The following is a 24,690-nucleotide window of genomic DNA, read 5'->3' on the forward strand; positions in this document are numbered from 1 at the left end:
AGTCATCCATTATTAATTTAACTAAGGAAAGGTGACAATTACCTCAAAATTAAACTACCAGTATTTCTTGATTGCTGCAGCCAAGTATTGGACAAAGCTTATGGAATTTATTTGAAATTTATGAAGTTCTCAATATGTCCTACCCTGTTCTGTTGCTACAGCCCAGAGACCTGGAGAATGATACAAAGTCTGTCCATTCCTACGATGAAGCTTCCTTGGCAGCCGGGCAAACATATCAGGTATGCAATGTTGACCCATTAGAGCATATATATGCTTGATTTATTTAGAGAGATTGAATCATTTTCTCAAGAATGCTTTGATTGGAGTGTTATGTTGACTTTCAGGCCGTGGATGTTCCATTGTTGGAGTCTGTGGCGAATCTGACAAAGGATGCAGATGACAGTGAAGAGGAGGATGAATTTGGATATACAAAAAGTAGGGAAAATTAGTATCACAGACCCATTTTCTTATTTGATTTCACAGTATTTCTTATGGATTTACATGCTGAAATATGATTTTTATCCTGAAATATGTATGTCTTACTTTTTTACTACTGAAAAATATGAAAAAAAGTTCTACATTTTAATATCAAAATGTTATTGGTTGTTCCTTATTAAAAGAAAAATAGGTTACCAGTAATAAGTTCATTTTGCTTGAACTGCTCTTCAATTTGACCATCGATATAGAGCAATTCTAAAGATAATGACAACTTCAGAAAGAAATATTGATTTCAATGTGTAAGGAAGGAAATATTTAATGTTTGAATAATGAATCTTATGGTCTTAAATTAGATTATGAGATTTCCAGTATACCTGTAGAATAAGTAGGTCACATTTCTTATAAATATGAATATGGGTGACCTTTTGGCCACGTCATTCTGAGGAATGTAAATTCACACGTAGTTTTCCCCATTAATCTTTAAATTTTCATAAATATGTGCTAATTTTCTGTGAACTAACATTAGTGTGTTCCTGGTAACCTTATACATGTAATTTAGACAAATTAATGTGAAATATATCTTAAATTGGTCACTGGATTGTCGATGAGAGAAAAGGCAATAGTCATTGTGTGTATTACTGTAAATTCTTTATTAAATGCGAGGAATTTATATCAGCATAAAATCGCGAGAAGCATCCCTCGCGGATTTTAAAACCTGGCTTTTATTTTCTGAGAGTTGAGAACTATCAGAAATATGAATATATCTCCCACGTTCGCGATTTTATATTCTCGCGATTTGATACAAAACAGCAGGTTTGTGGAATTAAGTACTCGCGTAATATAAGGAATTTACAGTATTCTTAAGAAAATGTAAACAAGATGTTATGAAAGTGGATTTTGAGAAAAAATTGTAGATTAGGCAACAGTTGCACATTCCTGTCTCATGCTATCAAGATCGTTGTTTTGTTTCAGAACTGCCCACACACAAATATAATATATTTCTTACAAAAATATATTAAGTGATAAAAAAATATACATTATTTCTGTATCTGATTTCTAGTATGGATTAAAAATCAGTGAACTGATGTTTGTTCTATAACAAGTTTACCATGACAACAGCTGGGGATCTTTACAACGTGTGTTACACAGCATTTCTACATCTGTGAGAATTTGCTTTTAATGCTGATGATTCCTTGTTTATCCCAAGTTTTGATACTTTATCTCCCTCAGTGGGAGATCAGGCCTCGATCAGGACAATAAACTGAGAATAGACTTGCATCAAAATTTGAAATTGGTACAACTTTTAAAATAATATGAATAATGATAACATTTTCGTCATGAAAATTAAACAAATAGGGCCATTCTTCAAAAAATGTTTGTTTGGAACTGCTGCTTGGAGGTTTCCAGACCCAGGAGGGAGGGAGGGTTTTTTTTTTATTTATTTTTCAACCTTGAAGTTTAACTGATTAAATAAAATAAAAATTTCCATATTAACAAAAAAATTCTTTATTTTTTGCTAATAAACTTTTATCACTAGGGGGTGAGAGGGGGGGGGGGGGGCAATGATTTTATTTTTGCCTTGGTCAGTGTTGAAACTGTAAGTTAGGACTCATTTTAAATAGAAGTCAGAAATATAATTTTTTTTTTACTCAAGTCTATACTTAGTTTATGGACCTTGATTGAGATGCATTGTTAAAATGGTCAACGCTACTGAAAATTGGATTCAAGTTAGTGACCAAAATTTTCTCTGAAAGGAACATTTGAGATTGAAGCTGTAAGCTTTATTGATATTTATAAGCTGTGGATTCTTTGTGTTGGTAATATCAAAGTGATAATGAATACCTGTGTTCTGTTTGTGGTTCATCATAAACCCTGATTTTCTTATTTTACATGTAAACAAAAACATTAATTCCATTTTATTGAAGGGGATGGGATGGGCTAAGGGCTTGCATGTCTATGTTTTATACAAGGACTACCGGTAATTAAAGTGTTGCAAAATATGAAAAGCAAGACTTAAGTTAGGAATGCTGAGTCATCATGCAGTATCCCTTGAATATCTCCATATCATTAATATAATATATATATATTTTTTTTTTTTTGGGGGGGGAAGGAGGTTAAAGGATGTTATGTCAGCTTTTTCAACTTCTTGTTTTTGACTTGCCATTCACCATTTGCTGTAGAATCAATCAATATCGTGGTTGGGGGGGGGGGGGGCAATTTTTATTTATTGTCAACTTTTCAGAGGTTCACAGGGACATAACTTGTTGGATTTACAGGTATGATTGATGATTTATTGTTTCATAATTCTTTGGAGATGTAAATCTGTTGGTGAGAGGTACCCACAAAATCAACCAAAATTGAGCATCCCAAAATCTAAAGATTCCACATTATTGTTAATCTACAATTGGATCCTACAAACTCTGAAATATGATCATCAGAAAATGAATTTTGAACCTGAATATCACATTCCAGCACGATGAAATTTTTTTTTTTTCATAAACACAGAGAGCAGTCTCTTGGTATAACAGTACTGACAGAATCTATTCTCTAATGAGAAATGCATTATGAAAAATTGAAAGGAATATCACACGGATCAATTACCATTGCTGGCACCTTGGAGGAAATACAGGGCATTCTATCTGGTTGATTTAAGCCAAGCACAGCTAAAATGTGTCAGGAATTGGTCAGGAAATTCGGGAGATAGAAACTTGTTATCTATTAACAAAAGATTGGACTGGGGAAGATCTGTGGATGTTATATTGTTTTGTTAGATGTAGGGAGAAGCATTTTTGAGATGATTGACATTCATATTAAAAGATAAGATTTGCAGCATTGGTAGATTAAAGATACTCATTTCATCCTTGAAGGAGAAATTCAGCTAAGAGGCAAGCACATGCTGCAATAAAAAAAAAAAGATTATTAGAGTTTAATAGAAAACATAGTTTATCATGTCAGGTTTGTGGTAAATGTTGCTTGTGTGTTGAAATTGGGCAACATTCTGCTAATATTATATTGGCTGGAAATTTGTCAGATGGAGAGGTTCTATGACTCATCTTGCTGGTATTGTCGGACAGGAAAATCGTTTCTATGGTCGTCAAATGTCTAGGTTTCTCTCTAATGGACATCCCTTGTTTGAAAAGTAAAACTCCAGCCAGAAAGTCGTTTCCATGAAAATGTGTCAAGTAACAATGATGAGATATTATTCCCTACTTAGTGCGACAGTTAATTTGCATTTAGATTTTTTTAAAAGAAGTATTTATTCAAATTTCTACCATCCAGTTGACAAAATAGATTGAGATCAATACACCATTACTTCATTACTTCAGCCAGAAGCGGACAAAGACTAAAACTACAATGGATGCATATCAACCTTACTCCTATATATAGGATAATTAGATGCATGTTCCAATAAAATGCACATTCCAGGCCTCTAAATCTGCTTCCTCCTTGAGAGTGGGTGGGTAATTACACGTAATCTACTTTTATAATGGAGCCCAATACACATTGCCGGAGTTCAGAGGAAAACTTGCGTAGGAGATCAGTCTGTCTCTCTCTTTCCCTTCCTCTCTTTTCTCTCACTCTCATTCTCCATGCAAGGCTGTCAAGATCTGTTGCATTAAAAGTATAAGTAGTGCCAGATTTTTCCTCTGGAAGATTTCTGTTTCTGCAGTTAAGATCAAAATGATACTGAGAGGGGAAAATTCAATTTAGTGGGGGAAAAACACAAAGAGTAATGAAAAGTGTGAAGTCAGCAAAACTTCGGTGTTTGTTTTCATTATGGTGATAGAACAACAAAGTGCCATTAAATTTTATTTGCTCCTGAAGCTGTGTTTACAGCAGCTTCCATGAGAGAAAACAGGGATTGAATTTTTTCTTTGAGGAGATCTGTTTGGCAGCTGTCTGTTTTATTTAAGAAAAAAATCTGTGGACAGATTTCATGAGCATGCAATCTTGCATCATTCTGCAATATAGATATATGAGTGAGAGAAGAATTCATTGATCGCAAACCAATCAGATTGGCTATCCTTCTTTCATCTAAAAAACAAGAAGAGTTCATCTCTGGGTTTACGGTAAAGATTAAATGTAAATAAACACGGAGGCTGAAACAGATGGGAGCCATTGATTACGGTAAGGTGAAGATAGGGAGAAGTATAAAGTCTCTACCGTCCATGTTGTATTGATGACGAACATTATTTCACAAATTCCAGAGGGAAAGAGAATTGAGACTCTCTGTCACTGGAGGCATCGCCTGTGATAGACTGGATTATTACTCAGCTGATCTTGTGGTAAAGTTGAGAGGCTCTGCATATTTTTCACTTCATCCATATCTTGACATTATTATGCTCCTAACACTCGGAGGAATGAAGTTCAACATCTGTGTAATCTAGTTATTTGTGCCACATTTTTTCCTTTTCATTATTGTTTTTCTTGGAAGCACAGACAAAAGAAATAAACAAATTTTCTCTCTCTCGGTGCTTGCTGGCTTGCTATCAGGGTATATATGTTGGATTCATTATCACGTTTTGAATTTAATTGACAACAAAGGGTTGGTATTGCCTCCGTTAGTGACTTGTTATTGTCACAGTGTTATCGTGATGGATGATTTGTAACCGGCTGACTATTAAAGTCAACAGATTCTCTAGTAGGAGTATTCCCAGGAAACCCCAGGAATCGGCACTCTCTGTTGCGCTCTCTTTGATTATTTTATGGATTAGGATAAACTGGAGGAGTCAATAGGATTCAGTCCAACACCAGAGGGACTCTTTAGTGGAGTAGATTTGACGATTTTATGCTCAGTTGGACAAATTTTGGAGAGACCATAAAATGCTGTAACAGCACGGAAAAATAACCCTTGTGAAGGGAGAAAGAAGCCAGCAGGGAATCAACTAAATCACAAAGCCAGCTATAGAGAGATCATCGTAACATGTTTAACTGTTGTAATGTCAGTCCAGACTTCAGAGGGATAATAAAGTGGAATATCAATAGGGAAAAATTATCTCTGATGTGAATTTCATTGTTTGTGATTTTGGAGTACTTTGATTTTCCATGTACATGTATAGGAATAAAAGTTGAAACTGTTTTTCACAAGTGAATCAATAAAAAAAAAAAAAACTGTTGTGTGACAGTTCCAGCAAAGACACAGATTTTGCAGTGGAGCGCAGTCAGATTTCGATGATAGACAATAAAGTGAATTGATTAGAGTTTGTTTTCAATATAAAACAAATGTCGGTCTCCATTGAATTGACAGAGAGAGGGAGAACTTGTTGACACAGGGGTGATCCAGTGAAGAATGCAGGGTGCACATATAGAAATCAATAGTAAATACTAGCATGTGAAGAGTGGTTAGAGCAATCACGATCATAGACCCAGTACTAAATGAGATCAGCCCAACTCCCATATGGAAATGATGCAAATGCAACTCCATCACTGTGCTCAATAGACCAACCAAATATGAAATTTGAATATATATGAACAAGCAGATAGAATTTCGATAATTCAGTTTATCTTGCCCCTGAGCAATCATTGGTAAGACTCTGTGGAGTGACATCAGGACGTCAGATTTAGCAATCGAGGGGCCAGCTCAAGAAAATGAGTTGAATATCATGTTGTTTTCAAATAAACTATGTGTGTGTAGGAGTTGCTGACAGCCATTTGTCTGTAATAGGCCAAGGAATTGTTACATGATTGACTCCGTATTCCAATGAATCTTCACATTAATGAAACTCCTGCAGGTAAGTCGACATGTTAACTGCATGATGAATGCACACCTCAGTACATTGAAAATTGGAATAGATGTTTTGTTTGTGTGTGTGTGTGTATGTGGAGCAGATTTTACCAACAAATATATCCATGGTATAATGTATACAGGGAAATATTCGCCCCCCTTTAATTTTTGCCCCTCAAAGTTTGCTTTAGTCAGTGGGTTAATTTAAAGACTGGATGAATTCAGAACAATATCTAATTTACAGTGTTAGTTTGATTAAGTATCTTCCTGGGCAAATTCAAGCGAAATTGAAGCGTTTGCAAATGTAGAAGGGCAAAAAAAAAAAACCATGGGGCGAAAATAACCTTTTGTACAGTAGTTCTAGAAGAGGATCCGTTTCATCTGAATCTGAATGGCCTTTAGCTGAAATGCACGAGAAATATTCCAGAAGCTTATCAAATCAGATATTCTCTTTACATTCGGATTAAAATTCAATTGCTTATAAGCAGAGAAGCAAGTTCATCTGAAGCATGAGACAGTTACCATGGCAATGCTAAAGCACATTCCTCCAAAAATACATAGAGTAATGAGTACGTTTTTTAGTTTAAACAAAAAAATAAACTGTTTATTTGAAAGCTCAAGAAGGAAGTCAGATTAGTAAAGATGGTAAAAAGATTAATTCAAAGTCAAGATTTTAATGGCCCCTGGGTAACAGAATTGCAACTTTTAAATGGTAGTTAGGGACAAGTTTATGGGATCGACCTCATTTTTTTTTTTTATGCCATTAGCCCTATTTCTCTGATTGTGAGGCTGAAACTTGGTCTTTATGATATCAGGGAATCTGTCTGTTTGTGTATATGGATATCTGGCTGCACTGGATTTGTGTATTTGTTTGGCTGTCTGTTGATGTTAACATGCATTTCTTGTAACATTCCAAGACTCATCACTGTTGATGGTTGAGAATCCATTCAACTGTCCATCTGTTTGTTTGCTGTTCATTTGTCTGTTTGCCTTTTCTAGCTGTCTAAAAGTTAAGAGAATTCATCCATTTTTCTGTCTGTTGCTGATAAAATGTAATTCCTATCAGATGTATTTTTTTTTTTTAAAAAGCTTGATACTATTGTTGTATGGTAGAAATTGTGTTATAGGATAATGAATTTCAACTGAAATTTTCCATTGGAGTGGAAATGGTTACCAGTAAAACAAAATTAAAGATCGCAATTCTCTAACCATGTTAGATACTTTAAAAAAAAAATTTAAACATGCAAAGAAAAATGAAAAAGTCTGTAATCTGATCAGTGCATGAAGTTGTTTCTCACTGTTAACAACTAGAACAGTTTCGACTTTTGCAGGAATGTAGATAGTTTTTCTTCTGAGTGGCAACAGCCGTAATGTGATGGTATCATTTATTGCGTCAAGTGGAAGGGGTGACAATATTCTCAAGGCAGACGTACTTAAAAAATCAATTCCCTAGAAGAGCAAAAGTCATTATGTGGGGATCTGAGATGATTAAATTTATATCTGCACTGTTTTTTTACGACTGACAGAGAGTATCAAGTTCTTTTCCATTGTGTTTTAATTAGGTAAGAAAATGAATTAAAGTGTCAGTTTTCCATATTTTGTATGAATTGTCTCTGTCCACCTTCTTCCCACGCAGTAATGGAGGACTGTAGACAGCCTGGTTATATAACGTGTGCCAGCGTCAATTATTTTGGGAAACATTGACAACACTGACGGTTTCTTTGTCAGTTTTTAAGAAGATGGAGTCACGGTTTGCATGTCCAGTGTGATTAAGCTTCCATTAATTAGCAGTAAGAGTATTGGAGGGAATTAGTCCTGGATTGTCGAGAATGTTACCCATGAAATGCAGATCAAGTAGCAATATGGCTTGCAGGCTACATAAAACAGTTCATTAGTGCTTATATATGCTACCATTCAACCAAGTTGTTGAGCTCATCATACAAACAAACATACATACACAATGATGTTACTGTTTGTTTAGTATATAGTGTTGTAAGTATTCATCCTCTCTCACCAATGCACCAGTGTCAGTTAGTATACTTTGACACATTTCTAGGGTTAATCAAGTCCGGATAATGAGAATGGCTCAATTCCAAATTGAATCATAATTGTATTATTGCCCCACCCTTATTTATAACACATAATCTAGTTTAGTCTAATACCTCTTCCCCTCTTACTAGTAAGTTGTGACTTTCTTCATAATCAATATAGATCTTTAAGCATCTGTTTGATGTATTGTTGAAATCTCTTTTAAGCGCCCTCTTTGTCTCATGCATGTGCTTCTATTGTCATGGCCAAGGCATGCATATATTTCTTCTTACATAAATTGAGAATCCTGACTCTTCATTTTGTTGTGTATCAATATTTACCTGTGTACCTTAATGCCTTCTACGGTGAAGAGCATCGTTTTTCGACTCTATCTGTTTTCATACAGATTGTCCCATACATTAACCTACTCAGCTTCTGATATTTGTTATATTTCAACACTTGGCTCCACCCCCATAGAAAGAAACCAGCTGTCTCAGCTTTTCAATGCAGGTATAAACATACATATGTTACTGGTGGGTCATGTGTAGGAATGTTATTTGTCTAAAAATTGTCTATTGATCACATTTTAATTATTCAACATTTTTGTACATTTTAATGATTTGCTGCCTGGCAATTAATTGAGCATCCCCTTAATTACTATTTGATAAATGCAAGCTTGTTTTTATTAGAAAATGTTCCCTTAGGTTTGATACAGCAACATGCAATTTGGTGCACACCGAATTACCCAAAATGCACCTACATTGCAATGCAGGGGAAAGTTCATTGTCCATCGCCTCAAGATCATTACATTCCAAAAGTGCTGAAGCACTTAAAACTCTCTGGCTCCCATAATACTATGTGACAGTAGAATCTCTCTCATGTAGTGTAATCATTATCCCTCCCTTCTGAGATGGATTCTCCATTCTCATGCAATACTGTAGTTACTCATCTCCTCTCCAAAATCTGTAGAACTCCAGCAGACCCAGGCATTTCAGCCTGCCCAATTCAACATAGCTTCATGGTGTTAATGTCAGGAACCTGCTTGGAGGAAGATGCATGGAGATTGCAAGGTTCATTGTTTTTCTGTGTGTGTCTGTTCGGTGGTTTGGTGACTGAGGTAGATATTAATTTGACTGTGCCCCGACTCCTTTGTACTGAGTAGAATGTAATTCAATCTTTTTTATCTCAGTGTGCTTCTATCTATCTAATATATCTATCTCTGGTGGCTTTTTGATTTATGTCTAATAGAAAGAACAGACCACTGTGAATAAAATAATGTGATTTGCCAACAGTCAATTGAAGACTGGTTCGGAGTTTCAGGGAAACAGAGAACAGTCTGTGAAATAGGATTTGCATTTGAAGTTTGTTTTGAAGAAGTTTGTTTTGAAGTTGATGAGCAGATGCCTGGAAGCATGTGTTTACAAGAAATTGTGTGCTAACAGGCCCCGGCTACTTAAATAATGCAGCTAATGTTGTTTCCTTTGAGAATTAGACTATTATTGATCATAACCACTGTAAAACATGGGTTGTAGAGAACCTCGATCCATTGGCAGTCAAAATCATTGTCATAACCGTAATTTGTTCTGCAGTATATGTCCTGATTTTTTATTATCATTTCTATGGTGACAAAAATAATTCGGTTGATATGAGGTACATGTTTCTCATTGTGGGAATTTTTTTCCTCTTTCTGATAATGTTATGATGAATATTGTTTTTCCTGGGGTTGAGAAAGATTTAGCATGCCACACTGGAAATGGAAAACGATGTTAATCCATGAACCCATTTCTGCTATGTCGGTTCTCTGTAAGAGAAGATATGACTGCAGCCTAATGGCCCATCAGCTTGAATTCATGTTAGACCTTAAATGAGGGATCCATAAACAATTTGTGTAAGACACTGATTGTCTATACTGCTGTAGTTCCATGAAGGAGATGTTTGAATGGAAACGAAATAAATTATCAGGAATTAAAGATGGAAATCTCCCAACATAGTCATTATCTCAATTAGGATTCGGCTGAGCTAAATCAGATTTACCAGTCAGATTTCCCAGAACAAAAAAAAGGATTAATCCTCATGCAACTGAGTAATCACTAGGTTTCAGCATAGATTTATTTCACTACAAATTTCTGATATAAGACTCTATATAATTTGTCTGTCCTGGATTTATTGGCAGCATTCCTCCACAGCATCAGCATTCTTCAACAGCACTGGGGCCCTAGATTTTGAGGTGTATTTTTTCAGTTCCCTGTGTTTTTCAATCCCCTTCCCTTTGAGATCCAGCTGTTTTCAATACCTAATAAATTGAGGTTGAAGATGAGGATATTGTTTAAGCATGATTCTACTCTGCAGTATAGTTGTCAGCCTCTGGTATATAATAACTTTGGTTGTTAGGGGTGGCATATTCTAAAACCTGGCCTGGCCTGGCCTCTCTTTTGGCTTCAAAACTGGCTTGGCCCCAAATTTTGGCCTGCATGGCCTCAAATTTTGGCCTGGCCCCTAATTTGGCCTTTTAAAAAATTTTGGCTTCAAATTTTTTAAATTTCTTTTTTTTTTCTCATTTTCTTAGATTTAAATTGTATTTTTATTGATTTCTTAAAGAAATTGAAAATTCATTTGTTTTTTTAATTTGGAGTGGGGGGGGGGGGTGCGTCTTTTTAGAGCCTCAAATAATGATGGTGGCCATTACTGTAAAAGTAGTTATTTATTCTGGTGGCAACGTACACATTTTCTGGATCAAACAATATGTGTTGGTATTAAATATGCTGATGCATGATTTAGCACATGCAATTTTTTATTTTTTTAACATATGTACGGGGATGTTTTACGCATTTTTAGGTTTACTGCATAACTAGAGTACCGGTACATATCACTCACACATTAATAACCACTTTTACAATATAGTCAAACTTCATTATCTCGAACTGGATGGGACTATTTTAAAACTTTGAGATATCCAAGTATTTGAGATATTGAGGGTAAAATACTTTAAAAAGTAAGTGGTTGGGACTTACAAATCACTTCAACATAAACATTGTATTCGAGATATCAGTGTTCGAGATATTTAAGTTCAACTGTATAAGATTTCTGTATTTTACATCAAGACCTGAGTGCACTACCTGTAGTATGGTTGAGTGGCAGTTGGCAGTAACCAATACAGGCATGGCACCTTGTCAGTTGTATCTGTCTGTGTAACCAGAAAAACAAAAGCTCTGCTAATGAACTACCTCCTGTATTGTTACACGCACAGGTTGCATGAATACATAATACCAGAGACAAAAACAAACATCTCTTGGCCAAGTTTTCTTGCTGAATGAGAAATTATGTGGCTAACACATGAAATTGTGTGTAACAAACAGCTAGTTTTTACAGTATAGAGAAAACGAAGGGTACATTTATTGGTAAAACAAGACTTTTTATCAGATTTCTATAAAATTTCAGCAATCCACGAAAATTGGTCCCCAGGAATTAAAATGATTCCACAGTAGTTTCCAATTAATATGTTACATCATCATCAATACAAAAAAAAAATATGATATTATTTGTAGAAAAAATACAACGACAGTATGGTGACTTGAATGGAGACCTCCACGTGGTGGATTTGAACCGAGGCCATGGCAGCCTCGGTATCAACCTAGCAGGCAACAAGGACCGCAACACCATGAGTGTGTTTGTTGCTGGGGTGCAACCTGAGGGCATTGCTGGAAAAGATGGACGAATCCAAGTCGGGGATGAACTGCTGGAAGTAAGTATTTTTGAAATGTAACTGCCCTGTATACAAGTGTTTGTGTATTGTGTAGTTGATTTGTAAAGTCAGAAATTCCACATTGATGATGCATAAGGTCTGCCTATCAATTCTGAATAAAATGTAATGATACCACAGCTACTATATAGGTGTTTGGATAGTGAGGTTTCGCTTAAACATTATGAACAGTGTGTGCAATCCTGGATTACACACTGAGACTGTCAGATATAACATGGACGTGTCAGATAAAATTGATGTTTATACATGTATTACATTTCATTGACGTTAAATGAAGATAGAAGTTATTTCTCATTGAACATGTTATATGAACTGTAACTGCTCTGCTGCCATAATTTCCATGATATGCATTAGCACATGATTTGCCATTAGAGAGTAATTAAAGATCATGATCACTTGAAAATGTTTATGTATTTATGTTTACATTATAATTTTTGCTAACTTTTAAAAATTTTGATGGGAGCAATTGTGTTTATGGATTGATGAAAGAAACTGATGGGTGTATGGCAGATAGATATGCAAACATTTCTGTTTGACATAAAAAAATGCACTTTTCCCCATGATAAGTTGCATGCAATCTTGAATATGTTTATTTTTAAAAAGGGAGTGCATTTTGTAGATAGGTTTATTAACCATTACAGCTAACTTAAAGGTCTCTTCGCTGTTACTGGAAGCATGTATATCAGTATGATGTTATTGCAAAATTGAAATAAGATTGCCACTTAAAAACTTATGTACATATGTATTCAGAGTGGTAGACCCAGAACTTAATTTATATCATATTGTCCCTCTTCTATAGATTGTTTACTGATTGGGTTTCTGCTTGCAGGTCAATGGCCAGGTTTTATATGGCAGGAGTCATCTCAATGCATCAGCCATCATCAAAAGTCTATCCACCAACGTCATCAAATTTGTCTTACTCAGGTTTGTATATATGCTTGATGAAAAAATTGTGTTCTCTCTCTCTCTCTCTCTCTCTCTCTCTCTCTCTCTCTCTGATGATTAAAGTACACCCCAAGTTCATGTTATTAAGGTTTTTTCCCATAGATATTCTCAATGTAATTATTTGTAAACTGGTTATAATTAAAAAACATTGTTTAATTACAAGAGTAAATTAGCTTTCATCCAATATGCCTGCTAACTTCCTGTCCAATAATTCTGATACCCCCAAAAAGCATATGTCTCAAATTGAACAAAGCATCGTAAATTCCAAGTGTATATGTCTGATGTAATCTTAGCATTGTGTCTGCTTCATTTCTGTCTTTGTAATTACAAGTCCTGAGGAGGCTTCAGTAAACATTTCGAAGATCCTCAGCAACAAAGAGACTTTTCACTGTCATCATAGTGTTGGTGGCATTGCAATCACATCTTCAGCATGTTTTTTGTACTTTTTGAGTAGGAGAAGCGACAACTTGGAGCACATGGCAGTTAAACCTCTAAAGATGACAGCTGCCGTTTCCCATGAGGTAATAACACAATGCAAAATGGCAGACAAATTACAATTATACCCCAGACAGCCCACATCATAGATCCTAATTACAGAAATGAGGCAATGTAGAAACCTTGATCTCAAGAACAGAGAAAGATAATTTGGTGAAACTCTTTCCTGGGTGATTCAATTATGTAAAGGAGAAAGATTTATTCAAGAACTTTTTTCATGTTAATTTTCAAGGACAGAAAGTGTGGTAACAGATTTAGAACTGATTTCCTTGTACAAGCTATAGATTTAGCGACTCAAATAGTGAAAATAATTAAAATTTGGTAATTTTGTTGGGTGCCAGTTTTACAGACCACAATGAGTGACCACAAGACATTTCAGTTTCGAAACCATGCAGCACTCTACTTAATGAGCTAAGGGGCCAAATCAGTGTGGCAGCACTGAGTTCTTTATACACACCACCACAATGCATGGACATTGTATAATTGTTCTTATATGATTAACACTTCATTAACCATTTTCAATATTGGTCAAGTTTTATAAACTTTCCACCAGTAATTGTTCCTGAAATACTTTGATGAATGAACACCAAATGAATCACTCTTTCCACAGGATGTGTCTCATTCGGAAGACCAGGACAAAAATGGAAACTTAACTCCGTTAGACGTCATTCAAGTTGTCACACTGGAGAAGGTATGGGTCTGATCTAATTGTCTGATTAGTACAGGTGTGAGGTAGTAGTACATGTACTTATATGTTAGTAACTCTTTTTGTTTACTTGAAATGCACCTTGATTGGTCCTAGTTTTAAAGTACTCAAAGAGAGGCGGTTTTGAAAAATTTGTTATTCACAGAAATGTATGTCATAATTTTTTTCTTTTTAAACACAACTATGTATGGGCAAATTCAAGATGGAGCGAAACTGTTTGCAAGGGAAGAAGGGTGAAAATTACACGGGGCAAAAATAACCCTGTATATACCAGTACATTACAGTATTTCCACAAAATGAGTACTGGTACATGTGTATTTCAGTATAAACTGGTTAATATTTACATTTATCGGATACTTTATAGTTGTGTATTTAGTACTAATTACCCCCAGGTATAAATTTGCACATTTATAGTGGTAATTGGGCATTAATTGACTACCGATAGTTGATTTATTCTGACTACAGCAGTATTCAAGTTTAGATGAACGCTATGTTTGCTTGTTTGTACAGGTTTTTGCTGCATGTTGTAGAATGCTAAACCTTATCTACTGAATAAGTTTTTTTAATGTATCAGTATGGTGTACGTGTTTTGACAGGGTGCTTCGGGCCTGGGTTTTGCCATCGTGGAGGAAGTACGGGACAATCAGCCGGGGATTTTTATCCGCAGTATCACACCAGGGGGCGTGGCAGCTCAGGTAAAACTATGTCCTTCATTTAGTTTCTAACAACAGCATAAAAACCAACTTAAAAGATCATATTTATTAACTCCCAGTATTAAGTCTTTTAACTTATAAAAAAGTTATTATCAATATATCTGATTAAGAGAGAAGGATGGTCAAAGCCATTTTTAGACTAATGTAATCTCCTAAAGAAGAGCTCTTTGTAAAGATATAGCAAAATATTTGAATTTCAAAGCTAAAATATTTGGATTTTTACTCTACTAAAAGATTTTTGCTAAGCAAATCATATCTGAAAATTTAAGAAAGTTCCGAAGTTAATTTGTTGACCATGGAGCCACCTTAAATTTTGAAATATTTTTTTTCACAGGATGGACAGCTTAGTGTTGGGGACCAAATTCTTGAGGTTGGGGATAAACCCCTAACGGGGGTTCATTATGAAAAGGTAAGGCCAATTAGGCGACTTAAATGGTAGATGCTTTAATTTTTGTTGGTGCCATAGTTTTTGTTGATGCATAGGAAACTTCCATTTAAAAATGGAATTTCATGTTTATTTGCAGGCAATAGAAATTTTAAGAAACATGCAAGGAACAATCAAACTTAAAGTTCGAAAAAATAGCTCAGAAAAAAAGCTGTCTTTTTCAAATACCAATCACCTGGATCCTGAACCAGGCACCAAATCTGTCTTTCAACTGCAATCTGCTCCAGGTATTTAGTTCAATTATGAATTCAAATTTTTTTGAGATGCTGTTGAATCATTAGAATTCATAGGGGCTCAATTTTAACTAATTTCCTGGGTATCCCGTGCCTATGTAACATCCCCAATAAATAATGAAACACTGTCTTTTTACATATACAAAAGAATATGCAAAATAAAATCCTGACAAACCTTAAAAAACTGACAATCCATGAAAATTGGTCCCTACAAATTTTATGGATTCCAAAGTGGACCATGATATTCCCCCTGATAAATTTGTTGAATTTATAAGACTAAGCCTTATTCATGATATTGAAATCATTGTTAGGAAAAATCCTGCATATTGATGTGTTTCTCAATGAACTTTGTTGTGTTTTTTTCAGGGGAATCTTCCACGGACCCCAACCCCGCAGATGAAGCCGGGGAGGAGGAGTCCGCCGACCCCAAAACTTGTCCAATCATTCCAGGTCGTGAGACCACCATAGAGATAGAGAAGGGGCGTACGGGTCTGGGTCTGAGCATTGTGGGCGGGGCCGACACTCTCCTGGTGAGTGGAATGTGATCTTATTGAGGGGGAGACTATATAATTTCTTCATTCTTTTCTGTTAATTCAGTTTTCAATAGATAATTGACCATGAAATAATTATTTGCGTTTTACCTGGTAACTACTTAAAGGAAAAGAAGCTGTTTATGAGCTGCATATCAGAGGTTTTTTTTTAAACAATACTCATTATAATATGTCATTCATCATCCATAGTGAAAGTAAATCAATGGAAATAGATACACTTTGGAATCAAATAGTATCAATTTATTGAATCTGGTTTTATAGATCATATACTTGTACCGTGTTTATGAAGGTTTTTCTTCCCTTAAATTATACTTACACATGTAGCACTGGAATGTCAATAAGACTCTAGGCCTATATTTGGATTTGTATTAAACACTTAAATTTTTTTCTAACTTTAGGGTGCCATCATCGTCCATGAGGTGTACGAGGAGGGGGCAGCAGCTAGGGACGGCCGACTCTGGGCCGGTGACCAGATCCTGGAGGTCAGTTAGACGTCTCTCTTGTCTATAGACTCCAACGTCTCTTTTGTCTATAGACTCCAATGTCCCTCTTGTGTATAGACCTCAACGTTGTTATTTAGTTCTCATTTACATTACCAATCAATTTTCAGAATTTTGAATCCAATACCATTGAATCATTTAAATTCACATGAGCCATTTTTGATTGATTGCCAGGTTTTTTTTACAGTTTCATTGGGAAATATTATTCTTCTGAATAATAAATAAATTCATAATTCATTGAGGATGTAAATTTGTGTGTGGGAGATTCCATGAAAATTGAACCACTATGAATATTGATGACTTCTGAGTAAATGTTTACACATTAGAGAACAGTTTTTGTATTTCAAATCCATATACTATAGCCTATATTAATTAAGATGTACATTTATGTTGTATAGGGCACATATGTGTATTTTAATATTTTTATAGGTCAACTATGAGGACCTGAAGGATGCCACCCATGATTATGCAATCCAGGTTTTACGTCAGACCCCCTCCACAGTTCAGATCAAGGTATTCCGCGACGACTCTCAGGTGAAAGAGGAGGATATCTACGATATCTTCTCAGTGGAACTGACCAAGAAGCCTGGGCGAGGACTGGGCCTCAGCATTGTGGGCAAGAGGAACGATGTGGGCGTATACATATCAGATATAGTAAGTTTGGCTTGTTACAAGGGTTAAAAGAAGTTTTCATTAAAATTTTGATAATCATTGACCTACCTTATTAACAGTCATTGAATGATTGAATGTAGGTGAGTTCGTAGAAATCAATTAAGCTACGTGTGGCTGTATGGAATGAAGATTTTTCAAACATGAGAATACTAAAAATATTTCATTATTACATGTTTATTGTAGAACTCTGTTGCTATTGTTTTATAAATTTCAATTAAGGTTAGAGAAAATTTTATGTTAAATTATCGACAAATTCTGAATTTTTAGGTGAAAGGTGGAACAGCAGAGGCCGATGGGCGACTGATGCAAGGAGACCAAATTCTGGCCGTCAACAAGGAAGACATGAGAAATGCAACCCAGGAATATGCAGCAGCAGTGCTCAAAGTAGGTCAAGCATGTGGTTACCAAAGTAGATCAAACTGTTAGATATAATTCATTGAGGATTAAAGAAGTGAAGTTCAATACCATTAAATTCTGCTGAAGTTAAATTTAGTTCTTCAATTAATCCAAGAATAATTGCAAAATTTTCATGAATTGTTCTTGGTAAGAGCTATTTTTTATTGGTGAGAACTTAAAAGAACCTTTTCTATTTGGTCATTTGGTTTTGATTTTGACTTTTTTACAGACTTTAATGGGCAAGGTATCTCTTACTGTGGGAAGATTAAAGGCAGGATCCCGCGCCTCATCAAGGAAAAATTCCACCCCAGGAAGTGCACTGAAGAAGTCCGAGTCCAGTGTTAGCAATAAATCCAAGGGAGGCAAACACTCTAAGAGTAAGTCATCAATGAAATATTGCATAGATTCTCTTCCTCTAGTGCTAATTAGCTGAAATACAGGGTAGGCTAAAATTTGCAGTTTGAGTATAATCAGAGAATATTATTACTTCAAAGGAAAGATTTTGTATATTATCTGTAGAATATCTTAGCCTGTTACGGATTATTATTCGTGTTTTTAATCATATACCAGTAACACCTCTGTGTTGAAGTATTGTTTGATGTTTGCTTTACAGTCCGCAGTCAGATTTAATCAGTCATAGATTGTCAAACTGTGACATGAAGTAGACATTCGAGAAAATCTACGTACAATATCATAAAAGAGAATTAGAATAGTGATGAAAGTATTGATACTGTAAATTCCTCATATTACATGAGTACTTAATACCGTGATTCCGCAGTTTATATTATAACGTGAGAATATAAAATCACGATCACCAATTCTTCGATATAATTTTCTATTGTTCAAAACTAACTGAAAAATAAAAGTGAGATTTTAAAATTCGCAACTGTTGCTTCTTGCGATTTTACGCAGAAATTATTTCCTCGTGTTTAATTAGGAATCTACAGTAGATTAAAAACAAGTTCTCCAAAAAAAAAAATGTTTTTTTTGCTCAAATGTCTACAATGAATGTTTAAGCACCTAAGTAACCAGGTCCTGCTTTATCTATTACCAGTTTGCTTTTATACTCGTGACACACCATCACCTCCAATTTTCCTTTTAATTCAATTTCTGAATGTGATTCTTATTGATTTAAATTTCATAGAATATAAATGAAAAATTTTATTTAGATAATGGAAAATATTTTCTACAATTCATGTTTTATATAGGTAGAAATTTATGTACACCCTGTCTGCCTTTTTATTATTTATAATTTGCAATGTCCTTTTTACGACTTTTTTTTTTTTTTATATAAACTTTCCCTGTATACCGAGCAGCCTGGCGGTTTGACCTCTCTGTATTTACATGTGACCTGTTTCCACTCACTGACCAATGTTTTTTCTGTTTTCATTCCTACAGGTCTCCCAACATCTCAAAGCTACTAAACACTGGGTTATATTTGGTCCTCGTTAAATTATTACAGCTGCCATTATTTGTTGGCCAATTTTGACAATATGTCATATATATGTAAAGCTTAATTAATCTGCATTTTAAGCATTGGGTGCAGTTCCCGAGTGTTCTGTAGACTTTAAATCGCATTTAATACACTTATGTCAGTTAGTGTCGGTGGTAAGACTATCACCAGATAAGTATAGACAAGAAATCTTAAAATTTGAACCCATGCATACAGTAATAGTTAATTATCAGCGGAATGTGGTGCCTAGAAAAATGTTAGCTTTACCACTTGTCTTTATCAATCAGAGGTAACCAGTTTAATCATGATTTTAATGACTACTAGGATACCATAGTGGTAGATTTGTATATGTCATTGTCATATTACTTTTGTCACGTTTTTGGATACAAAATAACTATAGGTGTTGGGTTGTGGTGTCTTTCAAACATGTATAACCAAAGTTAGGTACGCGAAATCAACAAATAATCATGTCAAAGAGTTGTCTGTTATGATTTGAACACTTTAATTGATTCATGTTCAAGATTCAGTGATGGTTTTCTGATTGTTGATCTGTGATTTCGAATTTTATAAAGGGAAATACTGCAGTTACTTCATTGCTACCAATGAAATTACATGTATTATGTATCATGTTTAGAGATTATATTGATTAGTTTGGAAGTTGTACATACTTATACATGGTTGTGATCTTATTTTTGAACAATTTATTTTGTTTACCAAAATTATGAATTGCTAGATTATGAAGTTAACCTGAATAAATTATGAATACACTTTACAACATTTTTAGTTTTGAACCAATTGGATATGTGTCTTATCTGTTTAAAGTTTTTTATCCAATCTTTGATGAAATAAACAACACATTGTAAAATTTAATACCCAGTACATTTTTTATGGAGTAAGAAATGCTGTTGATTCAGTAATAGATATTCCAGTAAATCTAAGGAAGATAGGGATTTTAAAAAGAAGCATGTCAACTCAGGAAGGCCACTACAAATGCCCTGTAAAAAATACATGTTTGTGTATCCGCGTTGATCATACTCCCCGAGTGTGAGATTAAGATGGCAGTCGGCTCTGCCATGGAGATCCAGGCATAGCCCAGGATTTAGTAGCTATGGAGGTTTTTCTTGTGTAAGTTTCCATCTGTTCATGCAAACTTGTTACGCATGACATAGACTGCATGATGTGCCCCTTGCTGTGTCTCAAGTCTGCATGAGAAATCATATTCCAATGTTTAAGTTGACCATCCAGCTTTAAAGGTTCTCTTCTCCATTTTCACAATATGTTTTATCTTACCAATCCCCCCCCCCCCTTCCCTTTCATACCAATAGTTACCTGTATCTTTATGTAGAGATTATACACACACACATAATTGTTTATACAAGTATATCAATGAATCAATACTATAAATTAAAGCAGAAACATAAAGCCATAGAGTTAACATATATGGTATTGATGAAAACTTATAACCTACTCATCTTTAGTTTGGTACAATAATATTGAATATATTAGTGTATTGTTATTACATGTATTTATACCGAAAATAGTACAACATACAGCAACTTTTTATCTAACAAGTTAGCTGTTTTATTTCAAGTGGAGAAAATCATGTAAACACATTAAATTTCTCTATTTTCCCCCTTATCTCTTTTACCCAAGGATTCATGTTTTATTTTATGAAATTGAGAGGAACTTTTTTTGCAAAGCACTTTATTTGATTTTTCTTTTAATGAGTTTATTTTTTTATTGTTTGTGTGAAATTTGTGTCATTTTGATAATTGTTTGGGGGAAAAACATCAGCCCTCTGATTTCTGTGTGCATGAAGTCTGTGTTTACTCTTTGTAGTTGCAGCTTGATATGAATGGTTCTGTTTTATATTAAAAATGTGAGCTTTCCAAACTTTTGCTACAAGCTTCACGGCTTATTGAGATGATGATAATTTTTAGAAGTATACGAGTGCTATCAATATCTCACTGGGACCATGTGGTAGTGCATGAAAAATGTTTATGATTGAAAAAAAAACATTAGCTGCATTGAAGGAAATATGAAACAACAGGGTTAAATTGACTTAAAATCGGATGAAACAAGGTTAATATTAATAGTGCATTTACAATTTGGCATTGATTTGGATGTGGTAAAGTTGAAACTTGTTATGAAAACAATTATTAGAAAAAAACTCTAACTGTTAACACTCTAATTTTACTATAAAAGCGTATGCAATACCAATATGATGTACATAATATTATTTTTTGTGAACAAGTAATATTTACATGACTCAAACTTAAATCTGTGTTGTTTTTAAATTCAATGAATATTCAAATTATCTATAATTTTTTGTGAACATTTTTGTCTAAACAGCTGCAATATGAGATTAAATCCGAGTTGATCCAATCCTTGATTTATTTCTATTATACAGGCCACAGTGAGGATCTCACTCATATTCGTGTTGTGGAGCTGGAGCACGATATAACGGGATCGCTGGGGCTCAGTATAGCGGGGGGCATCGGAAGTTCCATCGGGGACACGGCCGTCATCATCGCCAATATGACCCCTGCCGGTCCTGCCGCAAAGTCCCAAAAATTAAAGGTACAACCCAGATATAATGTCTATTTAAAAATATACGCAACAAATAAATAGCAATGTTAAAATGTTCTCTCAAATATAAACTTAGTTGTTCATGTGATTAAATCCTTGAATTGTAACAGTATACATGTATAAATATCTGGAAACATTTCAATGTAAAACTAATTTGTGATCTGAATAAGGAATTGAGAGACTATGATGTGGTAGATTTCCAGGGATGTTGACTGCAGCAGATTTACTGAACCTTGAATTGACAATGGTTTATAAGTAGTAAAAGAACGAATATGTTGTGTTTTCTGTAGATTGGCGACCAGATCCTGAGCATCAATGATGTACAGTTAGATGGCATGTCACATGACGAGGTTGTACAGCTGCTGAAGAAACCAGGAACAATCAAACTCACGGTGTCTCATGGTAAGGAAAGCTTAACAAACCGCTGGTTAAATGTCATTGCAGACTTTTCACTCAGAGCACATTATGTTGGTGACAATTTCTCACATTAACATACTACATTGTATTACATTAAGGTATTGTTAATTTGTACGGAATTCTAATTTGAATCTTCGTTGACATAATAACCAGTACCCAGCATGGCTGTAGCAGGTTACACTCTATGAAGAACATTTTGGTCAGAGGAGTATCAGAATTGTGGTTTCTTATCACCATCTGACTTGAACATCTAACTTAAGCTTGATGCTACAATGTTTGCCATAAATTTAACACTTGCTTTCTTGTGATGAAAAAATTATATGATTCACTGTTGACTAAGAAGATCATAATGTCCTACAAGTTTCATTTACTTCCATCTACCTCATTGAAAGTGAGAGTGACATAGTTAACAAATATCAAGCCACATTTTCAGGGTGGGGCAGGGGGGAATTGAACTCACAACTACATGTAGACAGTATTTTACACCTGATTTGACTTTTTCAGGTGAGGAGACTCGGGTGAGTGTGAGCGGACACACCTCTCGACAGGTGAGCACGGACATGTCCCAGGAGTATGCTGAGCTGATGGCCCAGGACAATGTGTTCCAAGAAACCCTGGCTCCAGACGAAGGGTCAGTCATATATAGCCTGTCATAGCATCTGTAGGGTCATTCATTTCTGTTAATATGATAACGATGAAATTGAGTTTTTTTTAAGGCTGTTGAACTAAATCATTGTTTTAAATTTTATGATGAACTCAGATTTGTTCATATTTCTTGTCTAATAATTAATTGAACACATTTTCTCAGACAAGTCCTTGGAGTTGTTCCTTGAAAATCAACTATTTGATTAATTCAAGCTTGATCGTTTTCATTCTAGAGTTAACCCTTGAAACACATAACATAAATGTAGTTTTTCCACAAATTCACTGAAAATGCCACTATTCTATATTCATTCTTGTATTCTAACAAGAATGGTTAATAATGCCACCTGCCTAGTTGCATACAAGTCAAAGATATAAAGTGTTTCAATTACAAAAAATTAAATGTAAATATTGTGTTTACTTTGAAAATTGAAACGATGTAATGAACAAATGAATTTTTGAAACTATTTTTTTGTTTTGAAAATAATGAATGTTAAAAATCTACTCCAACACAAAAAGTAAATCTATATGTACTTATGTTTAATGTAAAAAAGTTTTTCCAAGTTATCTTGATCATTTGAATTGAACATTGCAGGCCGCCCCCTCAGTGTAAGACCCTCCACCTGAACAAAGGACCTGAGGGGCTGGGATTCTCCATAGTAGGGGGACACGGTAGTCCCCATGGCGATCTTCCAATCTACGTCAAAAGTGTCTTCTCCAAGGGAGCAGCCGCTGACGAAGGCAGCCTGAAGCGGGGGGACCAGATTATCTCCGTCAACGGTCAGAGTCTGGAGGGATGCACTCACGATGAGGCGGTGTCGATTCTCAAAAACACGCGTGGTGCCGTCACGATGACTGTTTTAACTTCATAGACTGTGTATACATGTAGCGCCATATAGAATCCAGGTGTGATGTTCGAAAAAAAAAAAGAATGGATAATTTTTTATGCAAGAAAGTAGAATTAGTAAAAATGAATATTATTTTATCTTATATTTATATACAATATGTGGAGCATTGTGGATATAAAAGCTTACTAGGATTTTGTTTATTGTCAGTAAAACTTTTCTATCCACTTGTTATTAACCATGAAATTGTTTTCAGGTTGTTTTTTTAATTTTCATTTGTTAATAAAGAGAATTCATTACATTTTATATCATTACAAAGCATATCAAATCAGATGTTAATTCCCAACATATATACTATATATATCTACATGTAGTAATAATATTGTATTGGTAAGACCATTTGATAGTTTTAGTACTTACAAAAATATTATACGAACATTGGATGGGCAAAAGGTAAAAAGAATCCTGAAGTTCAGCTTGCAATTACAAGAAAAATAGATTGCTCATATTTTATTTTGGAAACAGAACTGCTTCTTTTAGCATACATTGTATTTTTAACATGTTTCCACGAAGGCATATAGTCGTGTTTGAAGGAATTTAGCAAAAATTAGAGAGTTTGTTCTTAGGTTACTGAAAATTTGTTGTTAAGTGTTTCATGAGTATACCAAAGCAAACTGACTTACTTTCCTGGTGCTTTCTGGCACAATAAAGGACCACTGTTTAGATATTGTGGATTCCAATTACATTCAAAGCAAGATCGAGAATTTTATTCTGATGACTAGCTTGTTATAATTTTTTACATCGCTATTTTTGAAGGAATTTAGAAAAATATTGGATGTTGTTGTCAATCATTTTACATTTCCATTGAATGAATGACATCTTTATGGCACATATGAACTAATTTATTATCAATAAATCTTATATATTAATATGCACTTAATAATCAAATAAGCTTTCAGTTGAGATTTGTATGTTTTAATTTGAAACCACACTGAAGGCAAAAAAATGTCTTGTAATTCATGTAACTCCTATCCCGTTTTGTTAAACAGTTGTTATTTCTTTGGTCCAGAAATAAAAAAAAAGATACAATCAGAAAATCTTTTATTTTATTTTTGTTAACATTTGTTAATTAATACA

At 34.6% G+C, this 24,690-nt stretch overlaps 1 protein-coding gene across 10 annotated transcripts in view; it reads left to right on the forward strand.

Moving 5' to 3' along the window:
- LOC105348307 (multiple PDZ domain protein) overlaps positions 1-23,666 on the forward strand; it is a 62,075-nt gene extending 38,409 nt beyond the window's left edge. For 9 of the 10 annotated variants that reach the window (XM_066066480.1, XM_066066482.1, XM_066066483.1 and 6 more), the window contains 18 exons: positions 162-239; positions 345-435; positions 11,737-11,933; positions 12,781-12,875; positions 13,351-13,417; positions 14,002-14,082; positions 14,694-14,792; positions 15,145-15,219; positions 15,335-15,482; positions 15,855-16,018; positions 16,438-16,521; positions 16,969-17,193; positions 17,479-17,595; positions 17,837-17,984; positions 21,471-21,640; positions 21,940-22,051; positions 22,571-22,697; positions 23,304-23,666. In XM_066066480.1, coding sequence (XP_065922552.1) covers positions 162-239; positions 345-435; positions 11,737-11,933; positions 12,781-12,875; positions 13,351-13,417; positions 14,002-14,082; positions 14,694-14,792; positions 15,145-15,219; positions 15,335-15,482; positions 15,855-16,018; positions 16,438-16,521; positions 16,969-17,193; positions 17,479-17,595; positions 17,837-17,984; positions 21,471-21,640; positions 21,940-22,051; positions 22,571-22,697; positions 23,304-23,580 — 2,355 coding nt within the window. In that variant the 3' untranslated portion in view covers positions 23,581-23,666. Of the gene's footprint in view, positions 1-161; positions 240-344; positions 436-11,736; positions 11,934-12,780; positions 12,876-13,350; positions 13,418-14,001; positions 14,083-14,693; positions 14,793-15,144; positions 15,220-15,334; positions 15,483-15,854; positions 16,019-16,437; positions 16,522-16,968; positions 17,194-17,478; positions 17,596-17,836; positions 17,985-19,005; positions 19,838-21,470; positions 21,641-21,939; positions 22,052-22,570; positions 22,698-23,303 lie in introns of those variants that run through there. The other variant, XM_066066486.1, reaches the window with a different exon arrangement.
- Positions 23,667-24,690: the final 1,024 nt, after the last annotated feature.

Source organism: Magallana gigas, chromosome 7 (genome assembly GCF_963853765.1).
Source record: "Magallana gigas chromosome 7, xbMagGiga1.1, whole genome shotgun sequence".
In the NCBI taxonomy this organism is placed as follows: domain Eukaryota; kingdom Metazoa; phylum Mollusca; class Bivalvia; order Ostreida; family Ostreidae; genus Magallana; species Magallana gigas.